The sequence below is a fragment of the Enhydra lutris genome, unplaced genomic scaffold (assembly GCF_002288905.1).
Source record: "Enhydra lutris kenyoni isolate GAN:26980312 unplaced genomic scaffold, ASM228890v2 scaffoldscaffold21, whole genome shotgun sequence".
Classification (NCBI taxonomy): domain Eukaryota; kingdom Metazoa; phylum Chordata; class Mammalia; order Carnivora; family Mustelidae; genus Enhydra; species Enhydra lutris.
In genome coordinates this window covers 47671499-47693702 of record NW_019154105.1, presented here as the reverse complement: position 1 = coordinate 47693702, position 22204 = coordinate 47671499, and the positions used below count along the sequence as shown (strand labels likewise).

Sequence of the window (22204 nt, the reverse complement as noted above, 5' to 3'; positions counted from 1 at the left end):
TCTCCTCGTACCCTACAAATAGTGTTTTCAGTGGTCCCTAACCTAGTGTAGTAGTCCACATGCTTCCCTTCTCACTAGACTGTGAACTTTTTTCAAGTACAAGATACTCTTCTTATAAGCCCTTTAATTCCTCATCCCTGTCACTGGTTTGCACAGTATAGAAGCCTAGAAGTTTATGGTTTAGTTAGTATATGAAGTAACAGAATTTATCAGAGACACAAAATTGCCTGGCTAAGTCCTGGATATTTTGATTGTGAGAAGTAGAACATGGTTCTTGCCTTGTACATAAACTTATTTGTGTGGGCAAAATGACCCATGAAACAGAGTTTAAGAAAGTACAACATCAGGGCGCCTGGGTGGCTCAGTTGGTTAAGCGACTGCCTTCAGCTCAGGTCATGATCCTGGAGTCCCGGGATCGAGTCCCGCATCAGGCTCCCAGCTCCACGGGGAGTCTGCTTTTCCCTCTGACCTTCTCCTCGCTCATGCTCTCTCTCACTGTCTCTCTCTCTCAAATAAATAAATAAAATATTAAAAAAAAATAAAGTACAACATCAAATGAGGACTTAGGTTAAATGATTTGAGAATAAAATATAATCAGATTTCAAATTCTTTGGCATTTCATATCTGTTCTTTGTTTTTCTACTTAATACTTACCACTGCTAACATGCTCTGCCTTTTACTATTTATCATGTTACACTTGCCTTCCCCAGGATGCTGCAAGTTTCATGAGGAATTTTTTTTATAATTTTTTATTCTTTATTAACATATGATGTATTATTAGCCCCAGGGGTACAGGTCTGTGAATCACCAGGTTTACACACTTCACAGCACTCATGAGGAATTTTTATTTCTTTTTTCACTATGGTATTTCCATGCCTGACACATGGTAGATACTCAATAGATAGTTGTTGAATGGATGGAATAGTGTTCAGGAAAGGAACTGATCCCTGAAAGATAGTACAGATACAATACAGAAACACTTCCTGGAGATGTTACACCTGAAACAGACCTTGAAAGGTAGTGTTTTGTTAAATTAGTTAATTTAATTGAAAAAAAATACCAATTTTGTTTTTACATGAATTTTTTTTCAGATCGTATGTTCCTCCTAATTTTCTTTTAAGGCTTTATGAGGTCTTTAGAGCCCTTATCATTCACTTTACTTTTAGAGTTTGACTGGATTAACAACAAAGCCTGTTTATTCAGTGACTGATGATAACTAACCCTTGTGTACTCGTTGCAGTAACACTTTCACTCCATATATTTATTAGCAAAATAAAATACGTAAAAAAACAGGTTTGCTGGAGGCAGTAACACATTGTATTTGGATCCTCTTTATTCCGTATGTTAGGATACCTGTTTGCTTATCTTTTACTTCACCTCCATTCAGAATAAGTAAAAATGAGTTTGAACTTGTAGGCATGTCAGGGTTCTGGTTGTTTTGTGATGTAAGAATCATAATTGACCATTATATGGTCAATTGACCATTATATGCCTGCAGGTTCTTTGATTTTAGCAAATCTTGATCAGAGTTTTAAATACACATACACACGTGTCACATAACTTAGGATTGTGTTGCCCGTTGTTATAGTTTTAAACTTTTCTGTTTGCTTCTCTTCCAAGACTAAAGAAATTAAAATTAGATTTTGACTTCAAACTATTAAAAGTGTAACTCCTCCAAACGAGTTACAACTGGAACATGCATGTAATCCAGATTTGCATTGTTCTGTTACCAAAAGAAAAAAAATTATTAATTGGTTTCCAGAAGTGGCTTCTTGACATTTTTTTCCCTAAGCACAGAATTAGATTATTTCTTAGCCCATTGTGGCTACAGTAGATCTTAGTAAACATCTAGACTATTTTACAGGTGTGGTAACTAAGACACAAGGACAAGTGATTTGTGCAGAATCAGACAGTTAGTTTATAACAGGGGCAGAATGATAAATTAGATTTTTAACTGTTGTTGAGAAGACCAAACTGTGGCTAACCCTTCTATTATGCTAGTAACCACTTTAAACTTTTAATTTCTAATTCTAGAAGTACATGTGGAACTGATGGTGTTTTAAAAGGGTATTTTAGTGACCTGGCAGAAGTAGAAGTAAGTTCTTAGAGTTTGTCAATCTGCCAGTCAGCTGGATTGGGTGTAATTGAAGTTTTGGCAGTACATTTTCATTTTAGTGTATAGGCTGTTTACTGTTTGAGTCAACAAGTAACTTTTACTAATCTGATTTTAAGCTTTGAAAAACCTTAAATTGTCTCTAAATTGTTAGATTAAATTTACACATTTTCCATAGGAAGAGGTTTAACCAATAAATGTATATTAAAGAAAACATGAGGAATAAGATTTTTAAAAGTTGTCTTTTTTCCCCCAGTGTTTCCTTGTTAAATTTAAGAAGTGATGTATTTTAAAAGGTATTAATATGGGTGGGCCCTGATTGTTAAATAGAAAAGTGAAAAAAAACCTTTCTAAGTATCATGTAACTCTTCTATATATCCTTTTCTTGTATTCTCTGCTGTATTTACTTGGATTCACATTTTAATTAAACTGGATTCTTCAAAAATATCACCTTGTATTCTGTGATTTTTAGGTTATTTTTTCTTTTTTAAAGGAAGGTGTTCTATTTTTTGGGGGGGAATGATTAGTAAATATGATGTTGAATAAGTTAAAAATAGTTCAAGATGTGGAAGAATATAGACAACCTGAAGTCAGTACTAGAGTTACTTCTGGTGGTAGTTGCCTAAGATCCATTAAATTGTTATTTATTTTTAATGAGTTGTGTCCATATATTACACTTTCGATGACTCTGCTAGACTTTAAAAAACCCATTGGTTTGACATAGTCTGAAATTTAATGTTTTTAAACATTAAACGTTAAATGTTTTAAAATTTAGTGTTGTTTTTCTTTTACATTATATTCTCTTAACTATATAGCCTATGTTTTGCTGTGGCAAGTTAGTGATTGCCCTTCATTCTCTTTCAGATCCCTGCCTATCACTGAGTCCACCATGCTTCACGGAAGAAGACAGATACAGTTTGGAAGCTCTTCAAACAATACATAAACAAATGGATGATGACAAAGATGGTGGAATCGAAGTAGATGAAAGCGATGAAGTAGGTGGAAAGCTTTTCCTGTTATTCTCTTAAATTTTCCCATTATTCATCATATATGACTCAGGTTCATCTTCATTATCTTTAGTTTTTCTCTTTGCATTCTAATTTACCCTTTGTATTTGCACACTTTTCCTTTTTTCTTTTTTCCTCATGCATATACAAGTCTTCCTAGTTTTATAGGAATCCTCAGTCTCATGTTCTTGCATTTCTCAAACATATGTCCTCTTCTGACTATATCAGTTAGTATCTATTGCTGCTTTATAAATCACCACAAAGCTTAGTGGCTTAGGACAGCAGTTTATCATTTCTCCTGATCCTGTGGGTTGACCGGGCTCAGCTGGGTATGTTTTCTGTTCCCTTTGGTATCGTCTGAGGTCACTGTGATGCTGTGTGGTTGCATTCCGCTGGAAGCTCTGCTGGGGCTGAAATGATGACTTCTTAGTCTTCACAGTCTTTCTTCACATGGTCTCCCGTCATTCGTAATCTAGCTCAGGCTTCCTTACAGCATGGCAGCTGGCTTCCAGGGAGCAGTGTTCCAAGAAAACAAGTTTCCGCATGAAAGTACTTATCATCCCTTGCTTGCCTTGCCAGTGCCTGTTAATATCAAATTGGCTTAAAGCAAGTGATCTGGTTAAGCTCACAGTCTGTGTGGGAGAGGATTATATAAGGGCATGAATACCAGGAGATGTGGTTTATTGGGGGGTCATTGATGTAATGATCTACTGCACCCACTGTACAAATAAATCATGTTTTATTTCTTGAGCATTATCATCTTCCCCCTGACATCTCTCTGGCGTCCCTTTTAGTTTCTCCATAGAAGTTGTTTTCTTTGGTTGGAATCTTATTCTAGCCAAGTCCCCTGGTTGTTTTTCAGGTCTCTTCAATCTCTTATATTTGTCATAGTTGAGATGCTTCTCTTTTAGTTTCTATGATACTAAATTATGTTTTTTCTACATTATAATCTAATGTTATATAACAGTCATATTCTCTAATCACATTGTTACCCAATAGTTGCAGTCTCTAAAGATTAATTCTTGACTTGCTCTGCAACACTTTAACCTTGCGAATGCTCATCCTTTTGTAGGCTACACTTGGTTCCTCCATCTCTAAGCCAGTGTAGATTCCTGACCTACGTATGTTGCTTTCTGCCTGACATCTTTTGAGGGCTCTTACTTTTTCTTTCAAGTTAGTTTGTCTAAAGCAATATCTCAGCTCTCCTCTTTGAAATCTGTGACTATTCAGTGGCCCTTCTGGACCTACTTCTCCTTAGTTTAAAATTTTCCAAATCAGGTGTTGGCGGACTTTTTTTTTGTAAAGGCCCAAGTTATGGGTTGAAATGTGTCCCCACAAAAATACATATTTTGAAGTCTTAAATTCCAGTACCTCAGGATGTGACCTTATTTGGAAGTAGGGTAATTTCAGATGTAATTAGTTAAGGTAAGGGTATACTGGAGTAGTGTGGGCCCTTAGTTCAGTATGACTGGTATCTGTATAAGAGAGGAGAACACCACATGGTGACACAGACACAGGAGAAAAGCTGACCCTGACAATGGAAGCAGAGATTGAAGTTATGGAGCCATAAGTCAAGGAATGACAGGGATTGCTGGTGACTCTAGAAGCTAAGAGAAAGGCATGGAACAAATTTCTCTGTTTTTATAGACCTCAGTTTCCTCATTGGTCAGAAGTGAAAGTCCCATTGCTCTAATCGCCCGGTCTTTCTGCTGACCAGCCCCATCCCAGGCTGATCTAGAGGCACCATTCTAATAAGTACTGTCTTAGCATGAACTCAGTGTGATCAAAAGGGGCAAAATACACACTTCTTACTCAGGAAATTCCAAGGGTTTTAAGAGCTCTCTGCCAGGAACCAAGGACAAAGACCAAATGTATTTCTTATACCACAATTACAGAAATATTTAAATCTGAAAAGAATAGCAAAAATTCACATTTTTTCAATCATTAAAAGTACCCTCCAAGGAAAGATCTGTTAAACTTGCATGTAATATATAGACAGGGAAGGATTAAGTAAGCTTATGCAGGTATTTGACAGCCTATTTAAATGTATCTGATTGCATAATAGTTCCTCGAATTACAAGTTATTTTAATCTTTTTAACCTCATCATCAGATATTAAATGCTCAGATGTGTGAAGTGTTACCATTTATCACTGTGCCAAACAAAGTAAGCAGGCATGGCTGTATAATTTATACTTACATGGAATTCATCTTGAGTCTTTTAAATTTCAGCGAAATTCCAAATATTTTATAATAGTGATTAGAAGTAAAAACTTTATGTTAAAATGTAAAGCTTATTTTAAAAAAACTTAGAACTCTGTGAGTATGATTGGTGAGCTTTAATATTTAAAAACAGGAGATGTTATTCTTGGTATTTCTTCTAATATTAATATTCAGAAGCAAATAAGGTATGCCTCTATATTTTATTAGTACCTTACAGAATCTAGAAATCCAGTATGGTAGCTACTAAGCTATGTTTGGCTATTGGACATTTAAAATTGAGATGTGTTATAAGTGTAAAATGCACTTCAACTTTTGAATATGAGAAAAATAATGTAAAATACTTAAACTTTAAAATATTCATTACCTGTTGGAAGTATTATGGGCATACCAGATTACATAAAATACGATATGAAACTAATCCCATGTGTTTCTTTTTACTTTTTATTGTGACTTCTAGAAAACTTAACATCACATATATAGATCAAATTAATTTGTATTGGAAGCACTGATCTAGAGACTGTGGTGTGTTGTAGGCTTTAAGGAAAGAGTTGTTAATTCTGTGGTTCTTGGACTATTTTGGTGCCTTCTGAGCTGCATAACTACATCTTGATTTATATTTCTTGGTTAAGTGTTTCTTTTTTAAAGAAGTGAATGTAATATCATTCTGGGTTTCTAGCAGTCATCATTAGGAAACTTCATGAGTTTAATAAGAAACCTTAGTCAAAAAAATTAAAGTACTTAATTTCTTGTGATTTTGGTTTAAAATGTTAACTTTTTTAAAATTTAGAAAAGTATTTTAGCATTTGAAATGCTACTTAAAAACTTAATTTTTTTCTCTTTAGTGCTTCTGCTTTTGTTTTTTGTTTTTGCTCATATGAGAAAGCATTTACTCTTTTAATTTATTCATGCATTTAATATTGAGCTAATATTTGAAGTTCTGTTTACACCAGATACTCAGATCTTGGAATATATCCGGGACAGAACAGAATCTCACATTAATCTTCAAACCCTAAAGTGGACATTTTGTTGGATGCTTGTAAAAAGGTAGACTAAACAAAAAACAAAATAAGCAGGAAAAAGGGGAATGAGAGCAGGTAGATGGTGGGTAGCTGTAATTTTAAATAGGGTGCTTTCGGCAGGCCTCACTGGGAAGTAACATTTAAAGGGTGTACCCTATGGAATACTGGGACAAGTAAGAGAATAAGTATCTGGCAGTTTTTCAGAGCTGTTCTCAAATTGAAAATAGAGGACAAGAGTGTTTTAGATTAGGAACGGTATATAAAGCTTTTGCTTTCCAGGTCATTGTCTTCTGACCCAAAATCAAAGAGATTAGATGTCAGTGTTTGCTCAATATGTGACCTGTTTAGATTGAGGTTTTGATTACAGTCAAGTTTGTCTATTCTGACAATATTGAAGATATTTTGGAAAATGTAGGTACTTGATTAAGAAATACTTTTTTTTAAATAAGAGAAATGAATGATTTTGTTGATTTGAACCCAGCGTAGGAGGCCATGACAATTGACATTGTTATTGCCTGCTTTGTGGACTGAAAACTTTAGTATAGTTTCTAGTGTGCATGAACTTTGTTTTTACTTTTCCTCTTTTTTAAAAAGAAAAAATTGAAAAATCCTTTTTTCCCTAATTTTTCTTCCTTATATATCCATGCTTACCTTTTACTGATATCATTTGGAATAAATAATTTTAGAGTTTATGTTATCAGTTTTTGATATTTATAATTAACTTTAAACCAATTTATGTAAAAAAAAACAAAAAACTGGTTGTATCTGATATTTTAGTTTTTCTTAGATTTAGCTAATCTACCTGAATAGCACCTCTGTCATCTTTTATCTGTATACTTCTTAGAAAACTTAGTTAATAGCACAGATGTATGAGTGTCTGAAACAAGGAGAGTCACTATGAAAGTATGCAAAAGTAGGGTTAAGAAAACCTACTAGAAATACATTTTAAAATAGGATCAGTGAGTTTTGAATTACATGGAGTACTGTTTCCAAAGGAATAAATGCATGTGTATTTTTACTGAAAATTTTAAGTTAAAATTTTAACTTATGTAAACCTGTTTTTTGCTGTGTAACAAATTACCCCTCCCCGGCTCCCAAATTTGGCAGCTTACAACAGTGTATGTTCATCATCTCACAGTTTGTTTGGGTCTGAAATCTAGGTGTAGCTTAGCTGGGTGTTCTGATTGTGGGTCTTTCAATAAGCTGCTATAAAATGTCAGCTGGTATTGTGGTCCTCTCAAGGCCTGATACATGGTGGATCCACTTCAGGGCCTAATCGTGTGGCTTCATGGTTGTTGGTCTTCACAGGTCTTCACTGGTTGTTGGTTGGGGATAACAGTTAACTGCCACATGGCTCTCTCCATAGGGCAGCTCATAACATGGCAGTGAGCTTCCCTTAGAGAGTGTGGGAGGGAGCTCAGAGAGCAAGAGAAGGTCAGCAACCTGGGAGTTAAAGTCTTTTTGCAAGCTAATCTTGGAATTGGAATCCCTTTACTCTTGCCAAATTTTGTTTGTTAGAAGGGAGTCACTAGGTCCAGCTGATACTCATGGGAAGGCCGTTTGACAAGGTATGGGTGTGAGAATGTTGGGGTCATTGGGAGCCATTTTAGAGACTGATTAGCACAGTTTGTTTCTATACTCTACTCAACTACAGATGTTTGATGGGAAATTCTCAAGCCATGGAATTATAAAATATAAAAACGATAAAGTTCTACAACTTCCTTCAGAAGGCTTTGTGTTGGAGGGGACCCACAATAAGACTTTTCATGTTGATCTTAGTAATAGAATATGTCTAGAATTTTAAAGCATTGATACACCCGATTAAAATTATCTATTAAGTACTATTTTGCTGTTAGTAATTATGTGTAATTATATGCATAAATGGACCAGTACAACTTATTTGACCAAAGGATCACTTGGCATTCAACTGAAAGGACAAACAGAGCAAAGGTAAGGTGAGGAGAGATTAGGTGCTAAAGAGTCCTTGCCGTCTGTTAAGTTATAATTATTGAGGCATTTCCCTGCATATTGGAATTTTTATAGTTTCATAGTTCAGTGAATGTGTTATCATAAAAACAGGCTTTAAATCTTTCTGGAAAATAGTAGCAATAAGCACATAAATAGAGTAGCAGAGACTGTTACTGGGTATACAGTTAAAAAAAAAAAAAGAAAAAAGGGTTAAATGGCCAAAATTGGGAAAAATAGGGAAATGATCTTTTAATTTTGTTACTATAGGAATTATCGAACTTACGTTTATGGATTTATATGCTAAAGTAAGAGAAAATATTGAGTGTTTACCATTTGTTTCACTCTATAAGCACTTTACGTGGACTGTGGTATGGACTCCTCATAGAAGCCCTATGAGCTACCAGTATACTCTCCATCTTATTTGCAGATGGGGAAATAGGCTTAGGGAAGTGAAACAGTCTGCACATTGCCACCAGCTTGTGAGTGGTATGGGTGGAGTTTGAGTCCAGACTGAATACATGTTCTTTTTTTTTTTAAAGATTTTATTTATTTATTTGAGAGAGAGAGAGCATGAGAGTAGAGAGGTCAGCAGGAGAAGCAGACTTCCGCTGAGCAGGGAGCCTGATGTGGGACTCTATCCAGGGACTTCAGGATCATGACCTGAGGCAAAGGCAGTTGCTTAACCAACTGAGCCACTCAGGCGCCCTGAATCTGTGTTCTTGATTTCCAGCGTGTGTTGCTTTCTCATGTTAATGTTTATCATCAATCTCCATCGTTATGCCCTTCCTAATATAATTTACAAATAAATAGCTATGTGTACGTGGTGTACAGATATAGTAGATATACCTGTATCTATATACACACAATATTAGACATATTTGATACATACATACTATTATATTATGCTTTTTAAAAAATATTCACAAATATAAATGAAAACTGAGATAAAATTAAATATAATAGAAGTTCTCGTATTTTCTCCCTCATGAGTGGATTAGATTGTATATCTCTGTGGGGTCTGGGCAACTGAAATTGGAGATGACTACGCTAATGAATTATAAAGCAAGATCTTTTATAAGTCACATAGACTTCATTCCAGTTTTATAAGAACAGGTAACAGAATTTTTTTAAAATGCAAGTTCCAGAGGCAGCTGGGTGGCTCATTCAGTTAGACATCTACCTTTGGCTCAGGCCATGGTTCCAGGGTCCTAAGATCAAGCCCCACATTGGGCTCTCTACTCAGTGGGGAGCCTGCTGTTCCCCCGTTTGTGTTCTCTGTCTCTGTCAAATAAATAAAATATAAAAAAAAAAAGGCAAGTTCTAGAGACACTGCTAATGTTAATATTTATTCTTCTTCAATTTTCACTGTTTGCTGTATATGGGTCTCTTAACTATATAGCACATCAATTCCTGATATACTTATGGTGACCACTCTGCTTTTCAAGATTGAAATTAGTTCTGCTGCCTCTGATACCTGGAAGAAATGGTACTGTAAGAATGAAGCAAAATTTACACATTTATGCTAATAAAGAAAAAAAGGCAGGAGATGATTAAGGCAGAGCATTTTAGATATCATTTTGATAAGGGAAGACATGGTTAAAATCTACATTTTATTTCCTTTGTTTCAAAAATACTTCTATAAATTTGTCACTATAACCATTGTAGCTACGAATTTTAATTTTTATTTGGAGTGTATCTGTTGATACGTAGAGATCTAGAAGAGAAGTAGTGATTATGAACACCTATAAATAGGAGTCTATGGAAGAAATAGTCTTCTGTTATCTGCGAAGAAGTCATCTCTTAGAATATGTGTACAGTTTTTTGATATTCTGCAATGCACCAAAATCTTTTAAGCATCAAATTTTGTTTTGCTGTTTCACTTACCTCTTCTCTTTTAACATTTTTTTCAATTGCAGTTTTGGCAATTCAAAATAATATGGAGGCTCTCTATGTGTTTGGAAGCAAGGTAGAAAAAAGGTTGAGACCCTCTTTGCATAAAGCTTAGAATGAAGAAGGAAAGGCAATAAATCCTGAAGACAGAGTGGGTCAGTGCACCCAAATCTTTGGCCCTTAAGGGACAGAAGTGGATGAAAAGGAGTTGGCATAGTTTCTGAAGGTTGCTCTAAAAACCAATCAAAGTATGTTCCTTGGACAAAGCGGCAGTGTGTGGAAATGCAAAATTTCAGGACCCATCCCAGACCCACTGAATCAGAAATGTGGGAGGGGGCCCCAGAAATCTGTATTTTAACAAGTCCTTTGGTAATTCTGATGCCCATGTTATCCTTTAATAAATCTTATGGTTGTTTTTGTAATACATACTTTTGTAACAGTTTTTATAATCTCGGGCACGGTACTTGTATTTGGCAACTATGATGGTCTTGCAAAAGATACGGTTTCCTGGCCCTGTACTTTGTGATTTCACTTTTCCCAAGTTCTACCTTAAAATTTTCTTAATATGTTCTACTGGAAGTCATAAACATGTGTAACACAGTAATTATTATAGTAATATATTAATTGTTACTGGAAAGCAGGGTGTGCTTGTATATTGCTGGGGAGAGGATTCTTTGCTTTTGTTAAAGTAAGATGGTTCTGTAACCTAGAATGTTCAAGAACCATTGTATAAATTATTGAGATAGGTCTTAAGAAAGTGTCTTTATTATTTTATAGTTGTACTTAGGATATTTCTTAAGTTCTAAGTTTGCTGTCTTGCCTCAGCAATTTTTAGTTGGGTACCCAGGCTTTTTATTTCTTGTCATGACAATTGTAGTACCTCTTTACTGGGCTTCCTTCTCTATCTCTTGCTTTTCCAGTTAATTTACCAGTTGCTGTTATCTTTCTATTTATGATATTTGTTAAGAATGGATTCTCCCAGACTATTTATTTTTATTTTTTATTTTTAAATTTTTTTTAAGTTGACTCCATGCTCAGTGTGGAGCCCAGCGTGGGGCCTGAGCTCACGACCCTGAGATCAAGACCTGAGCTGAGATCAGCCTAACCAATAGGCCATCCAGGCACCCCTCTCCTAGACTATTTCTATTCATGTGTCTTCTTATCCCTCAGAGCAACTACCATAGAATTCAGAAGACTTTTTCCTACCCTACCATTGCTTGCCATCCAGAGAGTCTTGCCTCTCCCCCCTCCGACTGTGATGTAGTGTAATGGTTACCTTCTTTTTTATGTCCTTAGTTGCCTGTCATTTGAGAAACACCATTGGTACTATCTAGTTAATACATACAGATTAAGTGGGCTTTTGTGCTGCAGTTGGTAGATACTTAAATATCATAACAGTTTTTGTGGAAAAATGTTTTTCTTTTTCTTTTCCTTTCTTTTCTTTTCTTTATTTATTTGACAGATCACAAGTAGGCAGAGAGGCAGGCAGGAAGCAGGCTTCCTGCTGAGAGAGATTCCGATGTGGGGCTTGATCCCAGGACCCTGAGACCATGACCCTAGCTGAAGGCAGAGGCTTTAACCCACTGAGCCACCCAGGCACCCCAAGGAAAGATGTTTTTCAAATGGCAAATACACTCTTAAATACAACCAGTGTGTAAACTGGGAATGAATGGTCTATGGTATGAGATCTGTCTGTAAGAGCCAAAAATTTCTGAAATCATTTTGTGGCCTTGAGACATTTAACCCACTACCTTTAGCCTCTTTCTAGGAAGTTACCACAACCCCTGCTTCAACTAGTAAATCTTTTAGCCCCTTTTCTCCAAATGATTTCCATTTTCTTTAGACAGACTATCTGGCAATTACCTGTTTTCATTAAAGAAATCTTCCCCAGGGCACCTGGGTGGCTCAGTCGGTTAAGCGGCTGCCTTTGGCACAGGTCATGATCCCAGGGTCTTGGGGTCGAGCCCCACGTTGGGCTCCTTGCTCATTGAGGAGCCTGCTTCTCCCTCTCCCTCTGTCTGCCACTCTACTTGTGTTCTCTCTATCTCTCTGGCAAGTAAATAAATAAAATCTTTAAAGAAAAAAAAAAAAAAGAAATCTTCCCTATTCCTGTTCCATTAGTCTTTCATTTCCCTTAACAGGACTTTTGTATTAAATACTGTTATGCACTAGAAGGGGGCAGAGCAGCAGGGGTGTGAATCAGGATCTGTCTCTGTACTGCTTTAGTTCAGCCTGACTGTATAGCCAGTCCTGCTCTTCTCCCTCCTCCCCCAGGCATTTTCAGGATCATGGCATGGCAGTGCATTTATGTAATATATTTTTTTGTGAGTTTAGCAAACTTTGCATATCTTGTCTTCTAAAACATCTGAGTTTCAGTGTACAAAACCTATTCCTGTTTCACAAGTGAATATTGTACCTTTACAGTAACATTAACTCTATCGACCTTATAATTTTTGTTGTTATGGATATGGTGACATATAATTCATCATCCAAACTGGAATACTTTTGAGAGTAAAAGACGGTACTATTAATAATTACACCAGGGCGACAGGTGCACATGAGGATTGTCCTAGGCAAATGGGGCCATATAATTAACTCACTATATGTCTTTCCACAATCTGCTTTCCACTGTAATTACCTTTGTCTGTGTCTTGCTCACTTTACTAAGTTGTTATTAAATTGATTCAAGTATTGTGCCAAGATTTGTGCTGTTAGTAAAGGTTGGATCTGTTTCAATTCAGTTTATCATACTGTCTTTATGCATGGGCCCCTTGTTTTCTAGTAACATGACAGAGACTTTGACATAATTCTAGTTTTTCCTAGAGCTAAGTGATTTTTTTTTGTCTTTTTATTCTCTGGAAATAAAACAATGTAACAGTATTTTCTATATTAACTTAAAACTCATTGACCCTTTCTTTGATTTCTAGAATTTATTTATTTTTAAGATTTATTTATTTAGAGAGAGACATGAGTGGGGGGAGGGGCAGAGAGAGAGGGGAGGGAGAGAATCTCAAGTGGACTCCACACTGAGCACAGAGTCTGATAGGGGCTCGATCCCACAACCCTGAGATCATGATCTGAGCACAAGTCAAGAGTTGGAGGTTAACTGACTGAGCCACCCAGATCCTGCTATTTTTTTTTTCCCTTTTGTTGTAAATTTCTGGCTTTCCCGATTATTCATCTGAAGAATTGTATATAGTAGTCTAAATTTTCCTATTCACATACCCGGTGTTTGGCCTCCAGAATTTCTCCCAGAAGTAAGTGCTGCAGTCACTAACCCCATGGTCTTCAGAAGACTGTTTTGCTCTAGAAAGCTGTTCTTGTGGCCTTAAGGTGATAAGGTGCTATGCTACATCAGGAAGCTATAAGGTAAATTGTTCTTATCCTCCTGATAACCCCACCATCTATTGATTATAACATCATAGTTCATAAAGCATTTATGGTTTCTCACCTTATCTTCAGCAGTCTTGTTTTGGGATAGGCAAGACAGGTGGTATCCCTGTTTTATGGCTGGGACTGTGGCTCTGATTATGTTACTTAGGTCACACAGCATAGGGGACTGGGCTGGAGCTCAACCATCTCAAGTCCTGTTCACTCTTGAACATGTTTAGGCACAATGCCAATTGTTGTTTCTTGAACTTGTGTTCAATTTTGAGCCCTGGACTCTGAAAGAACATCCTTTGCTTACATTCCTGAACTGTGTTTCTATTAATGACTTCAGTTTTAGTTGCAAACCTTTAGGCATTGATGTCAGCTCTTTCACCTGGACCTTATATCTGCTTGTTCCCTGTATTTGGTCTAAATCATACTGACTTGTGTCTTGAGTGTTACCTTAAGCATGGCTAAGAATCTCCTTATGTCACCCTAAAGACTACTTTTCACCCCTGTATTTCCTTTAGGCTTTCTGTCTTGGCCTTGCTGGGTCTGGCCTGGCTTGACTTTGCTCATGGCATTGACGAAGTACTGGTATTACCAAATGTTGATGACTTGCTTTTTATTACCACCCCCCCATCCCCGCTGACCTTTTAATAGGGTTATTAGGCTCAGAAGGCTAAAACTATAAGGCTATTGAATTCACCTGATAAAGAGAACCTTTTTAAGATGAAGGAGTATTTTGCCTTGATCCTGAAAATGTTTCAAAAATTTGATAAAAAATATTTGAGAGCCTTTCACTTTAATTGCTAATCCTTGCCCACTGACTCTTATTTTTTATATCTCCCAAGTTCCTAAAATTCTTTCAAGTCTTTATTAGGGAAGTATAGAAATTTTTATGGAATTTAAAAGCCTGTTTTTTTTTTTTTAAATTAAGTAGTTGCTTTTTTTGTTTTTATTTTTCTTTTATTTTCTTTTACTTCGTTCCTTTAAGGGCTTGGGAAATATGCCTAGGCTCCTGACTAAGGGTGTTTTTGAGCATTCACTTAAAAACAAAATGTTTTTAAGTTCCTATTTATATATACAACACTGTACTGAATATGGAGCAGAATGAAAAAACAAGCATAGACTTCCATATGCTTACCATCTGGTAGGGTATATGAGGCTCTATCTGTCTAATAACAAGGCATGTCATGGCATAGTATGTACTAGGAATACACATGAATCATGGAAGTGCTCTGGTGTCTCAGAAGAGTATATATTCATTTGAGGAGCATCTAGAAAAGCGTGAAGTAGAAGTTCTTGAGATGGGCCTTTGGAAGTTGGCATGGTGTTTACAGTTGTAGATGATTAGGTGGATCACTCCAAGAGGAACGGTCGGGGGGCAGGAATAAAAAAGCAAGAATATAAGGTACTAATTTATGCGGTAGCTGATGATTCAGTCTGACTGGAGTATGGTGGCATGGGGGTTAGCATTGAAAAGAACTTGCTTGGTTTTTTTCTCTTTCTGCTTCTGGTTACTTCTCATTTGATTCTTCATTGTTCTTACTTTTCTTGCACCCTAAAGTGTATGTATTGTATAAGATTAAAAAATGTTTGTTTGTTTTTTTTAAAGCAGTTTGGTTTACAATATTGAGAAGGCACAGAGATTTCCTATATACCCCTTACCCCCATACATGATGTATATTCTCTGTTATTATTAGCATCACCTACCAGACTGGTGCATTTTTTACCTACTAAAGACTAACCTACACTGACATGTCATAATCACCCAAAGTCCATAGTTGTCATTACGGTTTGGTCTTGCAGTTGTACATTCTCTGGGTTTGAATGAATGTATAATGAGATGCACTCAACATTATAATATCACAGGGTATCTTCACTGCCCTAGACTTTCTTAGTCTTTATTGTTTCAGGCATTTCTTCTGTTCCTTTCTCTGTTTCTTCTCCTGGTACTCCCATTACATGTATGTTATACCTTTTGGAGTTGTCTCACAGTCCTTGGATACTCTGCTCTGATTGTTTTTTCAGTCCTCTCCTTGCTTTTTGGTTTTCCAGATTTCTACTGATACATCTGTCTTCTGGGGTAGAGTTTTTCTCAGCTGTGCACAGTCTACTAACAGGCCCATCAAAGGAGTTCTTAAAGTGCTAGAACTAGTGCTCTTGATCTGTAGCATCTTTTTCTGGTTCTTTCTTTGGATATCCATCTCTTCTTATTGCTTATCTGTTCTTACTTCTGATTTACTTTATCCACTAAAATCCTCAGGGTATCCTCTTGATTGTTTTAAATCCCTCATCAGATCAGTCCCTACTATGTCTGGTTCCGATGCTTGTTCTGTCTCTTCAGATGTTATTTTTTTGCCTTCTGGTATGCCTTGTCATTTTTTCCGGAGAGCTAGACATGGTGTATGGGATAAAAGAAATGCTGCAAATAGGCCCGTAGTAATATGGTGGTGAGGTGTGGGGAGAGGGGAGGTGGTCTGTAGACCCATGATTAGGTCGCATTCTTTTCATGAACCAGTGATTCTGGATGGCGGCCTTCACAAATGTTTCTCAGTTTTAGGTTTTTTTTCCCCCCTTTGATGGGATAAGATGGCTAGAATGAGTTGGAGTTGGGTGTTTCTCTTCTCCCACTGGAAAGCTAGAGAGCCTGGTAGAGTTGAATTGGTCCTGGTCAGTTAGGCTCTGATAATACCCCTGCAGGATAGGCTCCAGTTAACTAGTTGCCCCTGAGGGTAGACCTGATTGAGACAAACAGAGTGCTCTGGAGTACACATCCTTTTCTCAACTTATAACAGGATTACATCCCAATAAACCCATCATAAGTTGAAAATATCGTAAGTCGAACACACATTTAACACACTTTAACCTACTTTAAATGTGTTCAGAACCCTGCCATTAGAGTTGATCACACTTGAGAACCACCCCTATAGTCTACCATATATAGCCTAGACTTCTTAATTTGGCATTGAAAACATTTTATTGTCTGGTCATAATCTGTCCTTCTAGCCATTATCATTTACTCTGCAACTTCTTGATGCACTCTTTATTCTCCCCAAAGTGAACTGCTGAAAGACTGCTCTTTGGACATATCTGTATTCTTATGACTGGAGAGGCCTTTCACTCATGATTTCTCTCATTCTCTTCGTGTTCCATTTTGCATGTGGTTGTCTTGGGTATCAGACTAACATTCCATAGATGGGGTAGTTTTTATATTCTATAACACAGAGCATCCTAAATGGCAATTTGCAGTCAGTCCTGCATTTAATACATCTTGAACATTTTAAATTACTTCTCTTTCTGTGTTGATTTTGGTAAATTGTTTCCTCAAGAAAACCATTCCTTGACCTTGGCTCTCCCTGTCAGAATTTTGTACACTCTGTAATATCTTTAGTTGCAGTTGTCCAGTTTTCCTAGTAACTTTGTTAATGTGACAGATTAAAATTTGAGTATGTAGTGTATATGATACTAAATTGTGAATTAGTGAGACTTAATTGTATAACATTGTACAACATTTGACAATAATAGTACTTGATATCCTGTTAAGGAAAATTTACCCCCAGATTTTAAGCTGGAAAGTCACTGGAATAACTGCTTAGAAGAGTCACAAGTACATGATTTTTTAGGTGTTTGGTTATATACATGAAGAGTTTTGTACAAATTGAAATGTCTTTGTGCTAATTCCTAGAACAGCCAATAAAATCTCAATTATGACAAAACAAGCAAAAACCACAAAGAAATGGGTTATAGTTACAACCCTGAGTCTCACTGATGGAAGTTCTTTAAACTCTTCTACCCTAAAAAACTAAAATATAATAAAAAGACATTCACAAAGTTTAATGTATGGCAAGTTAATGTAATCTCTTAGAGTTTGGCTTAATGATTATGAGAGATGAGTAGTACATTTAGAATAAATAATATCTTTTTTAATGAATGAAATTGTGCCCATAAAAGATAATGAGTTTCTTGAAATTCTTGATGATTTAAATATTTGGGGTATATCTTACATTCAATTCAGTGCAGAATTTTGGCTATACAGTTTCATGAATTTTGACAAATGTATATACCCATGTATCTACCACCCCAGTTGTGGTATAGAACATTTTGATCCTCAGATTTTGAAACTGTTACATTCTTTTGTGGAAGACAGTGAAGGGAAATCTTTGTGTTGCTATAAAATCTATTATGTATAATTGGTCAGTAATTTTCCTTTACCTTTCCATTGCCTGTTTATTTCCCATACTTTGTGGTGTGTTCAAAATCTTATCCCAGGGGCACCTGGGTAGCTCAGTGGGTTAAAGCCTCTGCCTTCGGCTCAGGTCATGATCTCAGGGTCCTGGGATTGAGCCTCGCATCGGGCTCTCTGCTCAGCAGGGAGCCTGCTTCCTCCCTCTCTCTCTGCATGCCTCTCTGCCTACTTGTGATCTCTTTCTGTCAAATAAGTAAATAAAATCTTAAAAAATAAATAAATAAAATATTATCCCAATGATGATCTTAGGATTGGGATAGGGAAGTTTTTCCTCTCTCCTTTTCAGAGGCCATATGAGGCCACTGGAGTTGTTCATCCACCTTCATTTATGGCTATAAACTATATATTCTCTCCTATTACTGTTGATTCATTGTTTGTGCCCCTTGCAAAAGTGAATTCTTCCACCTGAGCACTCCATCTCATCTCTTGTCTCCCCTTGGCAACTGCAGGACAATGCTTCAACAATTTTCCATTTTCTACTGGATCTTTCCTATCTGATGCAAACCTGCTTTTGTTTTCTCACAACAGCATAAAAACTTCTCCTGACTCTGTTTCTCCCTTTGGTTATTGCCCAATTCCTTTGTCCTTCTTTCCAACGAGTTCCCTCAAAAGGATTTGTGTACTATTTTTCTCATCTCGTTCTTTCTTGAACTCACTTAAGCTTTTGTCTCTGTTATTCCTTCAAAACTGTTCTTACTGTGCTTAGATTTCCATCTGGTATTAGTTTCCTTCTGCTTACAGGGCTTTTAAAAACATTTCTGGCAGTACAGGACTTCCTGTGATAAACTCTTACTGTTTGTATGTATGAAAATGTTTTTATTTTGCCTTCATTTTTAGAAGATGTTTTTGCTGGGTAAGAATTGTAGGTTAAAAGTTTTTCCTTTCATACTTTAAATATGCTTCCTAAGCGGTCTCTGGATTTTTTTTTTTTTTTGGATCTGACAAAAATTGTGCTATCCTTCTTATCTCCGTTCCTCTGTACCTATTGTGTCTTTTATCTCCCTTCCCATACCCAATTGCTTTTAGATTACCCTCTTTATCCTTGGTTTTAAGCTATTTGATTATGATGTATATTGGTGTAGTTTTCTTCTGGAATCTCTGGGTTTATAGTTTTAATAAAATTTGAAAAAAATTTTGGCCATTTTTTCAAGTGTCTTTTTTTGTCACTCCCTCTTGGCTCCTTACGGACTCCAATTACACTTATGTTAGGCTGCTTGAAGTTGTTCCACAGCTCAGTCTCTGGTTTGGATAGTTTCTCATGCTTACTGTATTTAAGTTTGCTGATACTTTAGTCTGTCATGTTTATTATTAATTTTATTTAGTGTGTTTTTCATCTCAGTCTTTGTGGTTTTAGTTTTTAGAATTGATTTAGGTCTTAAAAAACACTTCAATTTTACATGTCTCCATTAACATGTTCAGTATTTACTCTGGCTTTTTGAATAGAATATAGCTATAATAACTGTTTTAATGTCTTTGATTATAGTTGTCTCATCTTTGCCTTTTTTGGGTAGGTTTGATCGACTTTTCTTCTAGTTGTGGGTTGTTTTTCTATGTCTTGGAGTACTTGGTAGTTTTTCTTTGGATGTCAGACATTGTGGATTTTACCTTGTTGGTTACTGAGTATTTTGTATACATAGAAGTATTCTTAAGCTTTATTCTAGGGCAGGGTTAAGTTATGCAAACAGTTTAATCCCCTTGGCTTGTATTAATAAGCTATTGGGGGGGGGCAGAATCAATGTAGAGTTTAGTTGGGGGTTAGTATTTCTCAGTACTAGGGCAAAGACTTTCTTAGTCTTCCACCTGATGACCTACAAATTAGGAGATTTTCCATTCTGTCTTGTGGGAACAAGCACTATTCCCTGTCCTATATAATCTTCAAAGACTATTTCTTCCAAATTTTTGGTGTGTCTTTTTTCCTTGGCTTGCATGCATGGGGCGATCAGTAGTCATGAAAGACTCAAGGTACTCTTTCTAGGTAATCCAGGCTTTTCTCTCTCTCTGTGGCTCACACTTCTCTGGTACTTAGTACTGTAATCCGTACCCTCTTTAGTTCTCTGCCAGTTCTGTCTTTTCAACTCAGAGGACTGTCCTCTCTGCCTGGGTTCCCTCTTCCTGTGCTTTGTCCTGGAGTTCTCTTCAGGAATTAATTTAGGGCAGTCACAGGGCTTTCTTTGTTTTTGGTCTCCAGGGATCACTGTGCTTTGTTGTCTTGATGTTCAGTGTCTTGAAAACCATCGTTCCATATATTTTATCCAGTTTCTTATTTGTTTTGGGAGAGGGTGGTAAATCTTGTGTCTGTAACCTCTTCTTAGCTGGAAATACAAGTTCTGACTTAACTAATTTTAGCCAGTAGAAAAGAGGAGATTTTTTGTTACATCTTGAAAGTTTATTTAAAGTAAAATTCACATTTTGATGTTAAATCTGAATGGCTCACCTTATATGTTACTGTTGTTATGCTTGATGGATATTTTTTGACTTACGTGATCTCATGAGTATTGATCATACACAAGTTCATGGATGGCAGAAGACATTTAAGTAGATACGTGTGTGTTCGGAGTTCTGGAAACTGAAACCAAAGCCTAATGGTAGATTTTGGCCAGAAACTAGAGCCAAAACTAGACTTTGGTATATCTCTAACTTGCTATAATACCTACTTATTTTTAATAATAATAATAAATAGGGGCACCTGGGTGGCTCAGTGGGTTAAGCCGCTGCCTTTGGCTCAGGTCATGATCTCAGAGTCCTGGGATCGAGCCCCACATCGGGCTCTCTGCTCAGTGGGGAGCCTTCTTCCCTTCCTCTCTCTCTGTCTGCCTCTCTGCCTACTTGTGATCTCTCTCTCTGTCAAATAAATAAATAAAATCTTAAAAAAAAATAATAAATAATAATAGTAAATAAAAACAACAAGTTTTCCCCATATATTTGTAAATCTGTGCTCTCTTTTTTTATATTTATAATTTAAAAAATTTTTTTACCTTTTATTTTCCAAATGAGAACACAGAAGATGAATCATTTGCCTCTGCCTTTGGACTTTTATTTTGGTGTTCTTAAGGACAGTATAGTACTTTATTTATTTATTTATTTATTTATATTTCTTTATTTACAATTGGATAGACTGATGGAATCATCAGTAATTTTGTTAGAGATTTTTGGATTATAATGAACAGTAATCTTGAAGACTAGTCATGATATAGGTCATGTATTGGTTCATGTCAAACAAATGACTGGCATATTTCAGCTCATAAATATGTTGTGTTTTACAGGTCTTTGTAAACTCGTTGTTTGACTGTCATCTGTCATCTCTATTAACTTATCATTTAGTTGAATTAGTGTAATAAATAATGGTTAAGGTCTCCACCTAGCTCATAAAAGGCTATAGTCTAGCTTAGATGGTGTTGACAGTCATTGTGAGGCCAATTGAACTCTGAGCTGTTCTGAGAACAGAACGGAATCCTAAGGAGGTCATTGGTGCATTTACTGTGGGTAAACTGGAGATTGACTGATGGGATTTTGATGTTGGAAGCTTAGGGAGTGGAATTAAGGGCTGATTAACATACTGTAACACTTGGGTAAAAGTGTAAAGTTATGCTTGTGTTAAGGTGTAGAAAGGTGTCCAAATCAGCTTTAAGTTTTCTTTAGTATAGAATTTTAATGTTTGAAAAAAATATTTGAATTTAGGATCTCAAAAATTTTTTCTCAGATGTTAAGTGATTTACCTTTTTCATTCTTAATTCCATGAAAACATATTCTAGTTTGCCTGGGTTCTCTTATGTTTTTGTGTAGGTGTCATCATCCATCTTAGATGATAAGATCAAAGTTACTAAGACAAATCTTAGCACTAGCCTGTATCTCTGCATTGTGAACAGCATTTTGTGTGGCGGGTATCAACCAAGATTTGATATTACTACACTTACATCATTGATTATCAGTAGAGGTATCTTCTGCCACTTCAAGAAATGATACAGAGTGTGCCTATCAAGGCAAAGATTTAACTCGTTATTTTAAAAAATAAATGATTTACATGAAATACATTGTTGAGTGGTTACTCTATACCAAACAGTTTTTTATACTTCATGTGAAATAAGTCACTTTTGATATATGACTATAATTACCATTTTGCTGCTGAGAAAACTGAAGCGAAGGGAGGAAAGTAGCTTACTAATGTCCTATAGCAAATAGTACATTAGATATTCAAGGTGTGAAGATCGAGTCTGTGCTTTCCACCACTATGCTTAGTTTTGGGATGAGGAAACATGGGCAATTCATGCTTTATTAGTATGGTGTCATTTCTAAAAATTGAGCATCAGTAAATTTTTCAGAATATCCAGGTTAGGATAGCGGTGTGAATAGTGGTGAAGGACTTAA

General features: G+C 36.2%; 1 protein-coding gene across 1 annotated transcript in view; it reads left to right on the top strand.

Moving 5' to 3' along the window:
- The window catches only part of LOC111149068 (stromal interaction molecule 2), a 139468-nt gene that overhangs the window by 55333 nt on the left and 61931 nt on the right, over positions 1-22204 (top strand). Inside the window, exon 2 of the mRNA XM_022505974.1 lies at positions 2978-3108. Within this exon, the coding sequence (XP_022361682.1) occupies positions 2978-3108 (131 nt within the window). The remainder of the gene's footprint in view (positions 1-2977; positions 3109-22204) is intronic.